This window comes from Sitophilus oryzae, unplaced genomic scaffold (genome assembly GCF_002938485.1).
Source record: "Sitophilus oryzae breed Bouriz unplaced genomic scaffold, Soryzae_2.0 scaffold_1667_pilon_pilon, whole genome shotgun sequence".
NCBI classification, from domain to species: domain Eukaryota; kingdom Metazoa; phylum Arthropoda; class Insecta; order Coleoptera; family Curculionidae; genus Sitophilus; species Sitophilus oryzae.
Window position 1 is genome coordinate 513,827 of NW_022146355.1, and position 9,892 is coordinate 523,718.

Here is a 9,892-nt window from a genome sequence, read left to right on the forward strand (position 1 = left end):
AGAACATAGGATGGTGGATTTTGTCCAGATTTCAGAGTTCACTTGTCCGGAATTTCCAAAAGCCTTTATGGAAACCCTACACTAGAGGTACCAGAACACCTACGATATTTTATACACAACTACATTAAAAATTAAGAAATTAGCCAGACGTAATAGTACATTAGTACCAACCAAGAAAAAAAATTTAAGTGTATGAAAACAAAAGTGTTAGTTACTATAAAGTTAAGGACCACTCCAAATACTATCAAATTGGCGTCATCAATACTCAATTAAATCTATAGAGAAAAATGTCTTGTATTTCAAAAGAAGTATTTAATTTAAGTAAATAAAATACATATCGATCTTATCTTACGTGTGGGGTTTTAATATTATTTTAATTAAGTAGGTAATATAAGAATACTGCATTGGAGGAATAAGATTCATTCTCTTCTCGATTCTAGTCATAGTCAAATATACTTTAATGCAACCAAAAGAAATAGTGTTATAGTTTAAGGAAACTTAATAAAATTAATAATTTGAAAATAATATTTTAGGCTTAAGAAGCAAATAAATATATAGGCAAAAACAAAATGGTTTCAACAAAGAAAGTTTCTATAATTGGTGAAATATATGATAGTGATTTAAAAAATACAAAACGTAAGTAGAAGCTAATATACAGGGTTGTTCACCACATACGACACGGAGTTTTGTAGCTAAACGATTAGATTTTTACAAATTGTAAATTTTGGGTTCGTTGAAGAACTATTAGAGCCACAATTTAAAAATATTTTTACAAGATACAGAGTGTCCCAAATAAATAAAAAATATCAAAGTTGTATTTTTTTAAATGGAACACCCTGTATATTATTACATTTTTAGTTTATACGATTAAAATAAAGGTAAATTTGATTAAGGTTTATTATACTTAAACCTTACCGTTTTTGAAATATTTTCAATTTTGTGAAATTGCAGTATAAATTTTAAGGCTTCATTTCTCCGAGGGTATCAAAGTTTTTAATACTAAATATTTACTGAAGTTTACTTAATGATCAGTTATTGCGTTGCAATAATAAAAGTTATACTACCTTATACAGAGTGTCTAAAAATTTATTTTAAATAATTACTAGGTTTAAACGGCAATAACTTGTTTAATTTAAATGGAACACCCTGTATATTTTATGAATATCAAATACACAATTTAATTATCTATCAAAATGTATTATACCACTTTTTACCTATCCTTGCAAGTTTTCGTAGAAAATGCATTTTCTTATAATTTAGACCTCATTTATCAATATACCCATGGAATATTTACATTTTAGATTGTTTTTAAAACAACAAATGTACAAAATGTACAGGCTAGTAATATTATCGTTTTTAGTAAAGCGATAATATTACTAGCCCATTTGTATGCAAAAAGAAAACTATTTAAATCTTTATAAAAGAGTATACCATTAATTAAATATACCACTAGTACTTCCGCCCAAATACTAATTAATTACATACTTAATTGTGTTCGTTAATAATTTATTCTAAATAAATGTGGATTTGAATTAGAAATCAATATAATAATAAGTTATGAAAATGAACGTTTCTGTTGTTATAAATAAAAATTTGTCAAAAAATGAAATATCATTTTTAAGGTGTTAGTTTTTTTACCACACTGTCTAATACACATACATAATTCAGTTTTTTAGTATTTGGAGCAATTATTATTAATCAACGCAAACAGTCAATTAATGTAGTTTGAATACTAGAATCATATTAATTGGTCCTCTTTAACAAATATTTGAACAGTTTTTTTTTATTTTTTAATGAAATAAACGAACTATATCGACAATATTAGTATCTGTACTATTTAAAAATTTAGTACATCTTTAAAAATAATCTAAAATGTCAGTATTCCATGGGTATGTTGATAAACGAGTTCTAAATTACAAGAAAATGCATTTTCTACGGAAACTTGACGAGATAGGTAAAAAATGGTATAATACAATTTTATAGACAATTAAATTGTGCATCTGATTCTCGTAAAATATATAGGGTGTTCCATTTAAATTAAACAAGTTATTACCGTTTAAAGCTAATAATTATTTAAAATAAATATTTAGACACTCTGTATAAGGTAGTAAAATTTTTATTATTGCAACACAATAACTGATCAATAAATAAACTTCAGTAAATATTTAGTATTAAAAACTTTGATACCCTCGGAGAAATAAAGCATTTTAAATTTATACTGCAATTTCACAAAATAGAAAATATTTTAAAAAAGTAAGGTTTAAGTGTAATAAACCTTAATCAAATTTACCTTTATTTTAATCGTAGAAACTAAAAATGTAATAATATACAGGGTGTTCCATTTAAAAAAAAATAAAACTTTGATATTTTTTATTTATTTGGGACACTCTGTATCTTGTAAACATAATTTTCTTCAACTGGAAGTTATTCGTTTTTTCAAACCCGCTACTTCAAGCATATCAAAACGTTTAATAAGTTCATAGTCACTAGGTTCTTTAATATTTTTTTCTCTTGCACGCTTAACTTTTGCTATGACTTCATTATATTGCAAAAATGAAAAACAAGCACTGTTACATTTTTGCGAGTAAGAAATACCTAAGCGAATTTACGCCAGACATCTGTCAACGTCGAAAAGATATTTCAAATGGCCCTGGAAGGAGAAAGTGGAGGAATTAAGATTAACGGAGTTTCAATTAACAATATTATATATATATATATATATATATATATATATATATATATATATATATATATATATATATATATATATATATATATGCAGATATGCAGATGATACGGCAATACTAGCACCAACTTTAGAGGATCTCCAGCAAATAATAAATAAGATAGGGGACATGGGAAATCATTTCGGTCTTAAAATCAACGCTGCCAAGACCAAACTTATGGTAATAGGACGCCAGCCTACAATCAACACCGCATTGACCGTGGATGGAAATATTATAGAGCGAGTTCTACGATTTAAATATCTGGGTGCCATGATCAATGAACGACGAGACTGCGATGAGGAAATTAAACTTAGAACGAATTTTGCACAGTCAACATTTTTTAAACTTAAAAACTTCCTATTAGCACGCAGTCTCCCGCTAACACTTAGACTACGGGTAGTAAAATGCTACATATGGCCTATCTTACTATACGGCGTAGAAACCTGGTCTCTCAAGGCTAGAACTCTGAACCGCATCGAGGCTTTCGAAATGTGGACTCTCCGGAGACTCTTACGTGTGCCATGGACCGCACATGCCACCAACGAAGAAGTTTTAAGAACTGCAGGCTATGAACGAGAAATGCTTAACATAGTTAGAGAAAGAAAAGTCTCATACCTCGGCCATATCCTTAGAGGAGACAAATATTACATTCCTAAGCTGATTCTACAAGGAAAAATAGAGGGACGGCGAGGCCCAGGAAGAAAACAACATTCCTGGCTAAGAAACATACGGGATTGGTGTAACATCAGCGACGCAGCCACCATATTTCGAAGAGCCAAAAACGGCAGTCTACACATTGTATGAAGAGTACAGACAATCGCCAACGTGCGGCTAAGCACAAGACACAGGAAGAAGAAGAAGATCTGTGAACGTTGCCAACGTTTAGCCTAATTTAATATTATCCTTATATTGCCTATTATTTAACTTATCTTTATTTATATTAATCTTTGAAAATTATTTTTAAGTTTAAAAATTCGCCTGTTTTTGGCGTAGCATTAACACAAAATCAAAAAATACCAATATTCTCTTAACTCTTCTTAACTGTATCAAAATATGTATTACTGTATTATTGGACCACCCTTTTCAATGCTGGCGCAGAAAATTGTAATAAAAGAGGAATAATAATTAACTACAATAAATAACAAATTTGGAACTCACCATAATTCACTTTTACATATAGATAATACTCAGCATTCAACTAACATAGAAGCCAAAGTTCGAATAGACAACATAGAAAGTTATGACACTAAAAATATAGGACCTCGAATTGGTACAAGACATGTTTTGGTTGTTTTGATGTTTCTCTGTATAACAGTTGGTTTCACTATGAGGACGAATCTGTCTGTAGCTATAGTAGCTATGACAGATAACACCACATCACCCAATCCTGACGTTCCGGTAAGAATTCATATATAACTTTCTATAATTATAAAATCTTTGCATGGTATATACATAATAATATATAAAGAGTTTGTTAATTGGCAAACTTTAAAATGTTTTAAGTATGCCCTTTAGGAATCCATTTCACTAGTCCGAAAAAGTAGCAAAATAAACGTTTTGGCATTTAACGTTTTATGTAAAACTGGCTAGGTATTTCTACACAAATGAGGAAGAGAATTAAAGATAAAGGATTATACAATATCCGTACTGTAGCACATTTTTAGGCAACTTCTTTATTTTTAAGATTTTGACCAACAAAATATGCGTTATGTTTGGACTACATTTTCTCGAAAATAAAGACATAATTTAAAATTCCATTACAATACGGAAATAGATTGAAGTTTTGTGATTACAGTGATATATAATTTATATAGTTTTGTAAGAAATCGCTCGCTATTTTATGGCAAATGCTGAAGCTCTGCAAACCTTAATCAAGCGCCTTAATCAAAACCAGTGTGTTTGGAATTTTGGGTATGGCTTAACACGACAGGATCGGGCTAAGCCTTAGGCAGATTTCTGAAATATAATATAGATTTCCTTCGGCCACACACCCGCTTTACCCGACCCCTGCGAGCGACCTTAACAGTACAGCGTAATTGACTCTTAAAAAAACATAGACACACAGGAAACACCAAGATCTACATCTTATTCTTTTACTTTGACTTTGAGTCTAATTTTGAACTACAACTAAAATAAATAACTGATATATGTTACTGTTATCACATGATAACCAAATAATACACTACATTAATATTTTTTCTATTTTTTAGACGTATGACTGGAAAAATACTAGTGTTATTTTATCGTCATTTTTCTGGGGTTACATAACCCTCCAAATCTTGGCAGGCCACCTGGCCAAAACATATGGTCCAAAGTATTTTCTTTTGCCTGCATTTTTTATCAGCTCAGTTGCATTCATGTTAATACCAACTGCAGCAGCTAGGTCAGGATCAATAGGAGTGATGCTATGCAGAGTTTTTCAAGGTAAATTAATGAATACTTTTTCTAATCCCGTTAATATAAAAAATAGTCGATTTAATATCACAACTCATTTAATACTAGCTTGTCATTTTTGCTTGTTTGTGAATATCTTGTCGTCTGGTGAGTTTATACTTGTACAGTCTAGTATCTGTATCAGAGCGCCATTTTAAAACGTTCTTTTTAAACTAAGCTTCAATGGAGCTCCAATATCTAGATAGAGACGAAATTTTTTTACAAATAATCGTAAGTCGGCATGCTGGTTATGAATAAGCTATGTTAATATAAAAAAGCATCAAACATTCAATTTTTAATTATTTGTATATACAGGGTGTCCCAGAAATAAGTGCAAATATTTTAAGAGGTGGTAGATCTCGAATAATAATAATTTTTTATAATTTTTTAAGAATAATAATTTTTTTATCTGCCTGGCCTCGATTCTTGATTTGGCATTTTGCAAAATGACACAAAATGAAAACAGGCAGTCTTTTTGCAGAATGTGTACAGAAAATATCATCATTGCTTAATATACCTAATTCTGACTATGCCTTTTGCAAAGTAACTGAAAATAGATAGGCTTTCTGAAAAAATACCTCCTTTTACGCAAGCACAATCAGAAGCAAGAGCGCGAGCAGTATCACGAGCAGTGTGGACGCACCTTTAAAAGACGGCATATTAAAATATGCCTAGTCTTTTTGCAAAAAGCCGGATTATTCTATACGCCTGCAACATATACATGACACAGAATTTTTAATCATTTTCTTCTAAGAAATAAATATTTTTAAATTATAAGCATTAAAGCAATGTTTTGAATATCATCATAATCTACTTCTACCTGGATTAATATTCTGTTTTCATAAACAATATTGATTCAAGTGTCATTAATTGTCAACTGAGTACTAAACATTTACCCATTAGCAGATAAAAAAATCGCTAAATATTTTAGATAAAAATCCTTTCAGTTACATTAAATTAAAACAAAATAATAATTAAATAATAATTGATAATGCAATATAGATAAGAAAGGAGTAAATAATTATATAAATAATTTAAGATAAAAGAATTTTCAGAACATGAAACTTAAACTTAATAATTTACATAATACTAGAAGTATTTGAATTAATATTAAAAGTTTTAAAAAATTAAAAAATAATAATATAATGAATATTGAATTTAATCTTAGGTGTGACTCAAGGATTTATGTTTCCATCAGCTGATACACTCTTAGGTCGATGGGCTCCAGCAGAAGAAAGATCTACAATGGGCACTTTGGTATATATAGGTAAATAACTATGCTGCTGCATACTAACAATAGCGTATTGTATTATCGAAAAAAAATGGCGTCAAAGACGGCTGGGAATGAAAATCGATGATAATTTTGGCGAGATCAATCTTTACACATCGCATTTACATTTGATAGTCATAAAACTTTGGAAAAAACTGGGTTTTTCCAAATTTCTTTCTAAGTGAAATTTTTTAACTGTAATTTTCTAAAACAAAACAAGAAGCCTCTTTTACAAATACTTATTTAAACAGTTTTTTTAATTAGTATCGACAATATTAGTATCTATACTCTTTGAAAATTTGTTAGGTGCATCTTTAAAAATAATCTAAAATCTCAATATTCCATTTTAGGTTCCTCCTGTGGATCTGTCCTATCATCCATTATCACCGGATACTTCTCATCTTCCTGGTTAGGCTGGCCAGCATCATTCTATCTATTTGGAAGCCTCGGAATAGCTTGGTGCGTCCTGTTTTTAATTTTCGGACAAAACAGTCCAGCCACGCATCCTCGAATAACAAAGGAAGAACAAAGATACATTCAAGCGTCACTAGGTCAACTTGAGGATGACGAGGTCAGTTGAAAAGGAAAGCCTAGAATACAACATATATTTTTACAAAAAATGTCTATACCTATGTGGCGGATTCACCTATCCAAAAAAGTCCTGTGTGTATTTCACCACTCGAAGAAAATCTACAAAATAAAATAGTTATTTTTTGTAAACACTGCTGCGTTAATCCAATGGAGACTAATTGTCAGCAGTGGCTTAGTAATGAACAAATTTGCCTAACGGAAAAAAAATGCTTCACGTTTCCGAAAATATATCTTTCCGTCGTCGGAAGCAAAAAAATAAAAGAACAAAGAAAAAAACTGTTTAAAATATCTACATGCAGCTATTCGAGAACAGTTTAGTTTTTTTTTAAACAGATACGTCTACAAAAACCGTTGACGTTCTGTTAAAATGACATTATATCCAAGTTAGACTTCAAAATTAACAGTTACTACCTGATAACAATAATTACTTAATAAGGTAAAACCAAAAAGCTTTAAAACTTTCTCTATGATTATTTTTAATTTGATTTTAATTTTTACGTATGTTATGTTTTTTAAAATCAAAGAAGGCGATTGCCATATATTAATAACATCTACAGATGCATGGACAATACATTTCTTTTTATTAGATTGTATTAAAAAAAGCTTCTTTTATTTTTCTTTTCGAGGCTGTCGCTTCTTTCATTATATTTTCTGGATTTTTAAAATCTATTCTGTGTCCTGTGCCCCATGAATGCTGACAAATCTTAGATTTGTGAACGTCAAAAGGACATTTTTGGATATATAGTTTTATTTTTCTAAATAATAAACAAAATCTTTTTAATAGGTTGTTCCTACACCATGGAGATCCATAATCATGTGTAGGCATTTATGGGCTATAGTGGTAGCCAACGTTGGATCGTCTTGGGGATATTCTATGTTGATGACGCAAACTCCAACGTATTTGTCGAAAGTCATGAAATTTGACATAAAATCTGTAAGTTGTCTAGAATAGCATAGTCTGTCCAATGAGTCAGGAAAGAATAATTCGACAGACGACATCCAAAAAATAACAGAAAAGAAAATTTGCCTGTGAATTAAAATGACAGACACAACTTGTCATGAATACTCTCGTTGGACAGACTATACAGAGTGAGTCTTAAATAAATGCAAATATTTTCAGGGCTGGTAGATCTCGATAAAAGAAACATATTTTCTCTTTGCCGTTTTTCAGATAAGTGTAAAATAACAGATATATTTTACTTACTGAAAATTAAAAAAAAAGATTTTTCTTCTAAATTTTAAAAACCGCTGGATCTTTTCTGGGTTTTCTTTATTGTAACTTTAATGTTTTTTTCTTGTAACTACCTATGTTGCCATATTACGAAGATATTACGTTTTTTAATTTAAAATTTAAAAAAAATCATAGACGTGTTTCTGTGGTCAAAATATAATAACTCTAAAAATATTTGCATTTATTTATATCTCAACCTGTATACTAGCAAAACTAAACTGAGAGACTTTAGAATGCCTTAGAGTAATTTGTTATTAAAATTAATTATTATCTTCAGAATGGTTTGGTGACAGCTATTCCGTATGTGGTAGGCATTCTATTTGGTTTTGTGTTTGCCCCTATAGCGGACTACCTTATTGCAAAAGAATATCTGTCGAGAACTGTAGTCAGGAAAGTTTTTAATACGTTTGGTAAGTTTTTAATACGTTTGGCAACGTCACAAATTCTGCTGTAACCCGTATATGGACGTTACATTCTTCTCTAGACCTTGTATTCTTTAGTCATTGGTTGTAGTAAATGAATCATGAATTACAATGACAGACAACTGCCAATTGCTTCTATCATAACTTCTATCATTGAACTGACTATAAATCATCTTTGAACATTTACCTTTAGTAATAAAACAACCATATATATCATTTTATTAATTACTAATATTATTAAGTCAAATATTAATCTGTTTATATACTATTTCAGGATCAAATGTCCAAGCCCTATGCCTAATCATATTAGCTTACGTGCCTCAAACTCAACTGTCAGCTGTGATAATCCTAGCTGTCGGCAACGCTGCCAACGCTGCCCTGCTGGTTGGCTATGCTGTCAATCACATCGATCTGTCGCCAAGATTTTCCGGAATCATGCAGGGTTTCAGTAATGGAACTGGTCAAGGAATTGCCATATTCTCTCCACTATTAGTTCAATTTGTTGTAAATGATCAGGTTAGTAAGCCTAAAGTATCTTAGATAGGAAATATCGGAAACAAGAAATAGCCATCTTAGCCGCTGTAGATGTAAAATGTGAAAGATGGCTAAACTATTTTGTTTTTACGAGATATTCCACCTAGGCTAGCGATATGTTGATTGGTGTTAGTAATTCTGTCTACTACTTTAATCCATTTTTGCAAGAGAAGTGTTTAATATATTATATTTATTTTTTTAGGAAAATCAGGAACAATGGAGAATTATATTTCTCACATCGGCTGTTGTCTATATAAGCACTTCCCTGTTCTACGTAATGTTTTCATCGGCAGTGAGACAAGAATGGGACGGGCCAGCCACTGAAGCTGAAGCCAAACTAGAGAGAGTTAAGAAACAGTCTGTTGTCAGTTTAACTGGATTTTGATATTAATATACTTGAAATAAAATTTACTTTTATACAAATAATGTTTGCCTATATTTTTTTCCTCAATATGATGGAGATGTTCTATCGCGGAAACCATATTGTGTTTGTACCTTTTCTATGTCTGCACCCAGTTTCCTATCTGTGTACCTTGCACCAGCATTTGCAGATCTTTGATGGGATGGGAGCATAGTTCCTCTAGCCTTCTGATCCCGAATAGTAAGTGTCGCTTGCGATCCAGAGCCTCGCAGTGATATACTATGTGCTCTGCTCTTTCATGATGTGAGCATTAGCAGTTCCTTT

The 9,892-nt window shown here is 30.8% G+C and overlaps 1 protein-coding gene across 3 annotated transcripts; it reads left to right on the top strand.

The window, feature by feature from the left end:
• The first annotated feature begins 366 nt into the window (after positions 1–366).
• LOC115880946 (putative inorganic phosphate cotransporter) lies at positions 367–9,633 on the top strand. 3 transcript variants are annotated; one of them, XM_030898285.1, is made up of 10 exons: positions 367–381; positions 534–636; positions 3,907–4,124; positions 4,937–5,150; positions 6,328–6,426; positions 6,780–7,000; positions 7,805–7,954; positions 8,529–8,661; positions 8,948–9,189; positions 9,410–9,633. In XM_030898285.1, the coding sequence occupies exons 2-10, from the start codon at positions 570–572 to the stop codon at positions 9,590–9,592; spliced, it is 1,527 nt and encodes a 508-aa protein (XP_030754145.1). In that variant the 5' UTR covers positions 367–381; positions 534–569; the 3' UTR covers positions 9,593–9,633. The 3 variants fall into 3 exon arrangements, with proteins under 3 accessions (XP_030754145.1, XP_030754143.1, XP_030754144.1); XM_030898284.1 differs by lacking the exon at positions 367–381 and adding an exon at positions 414–478; XM_030898283.1 differs by lacking the exon at positions 367–381 and having other exon boundaries at positions 402–636.
• Positions 9,634–9,892: the final 259 nt, after the last annotated feature.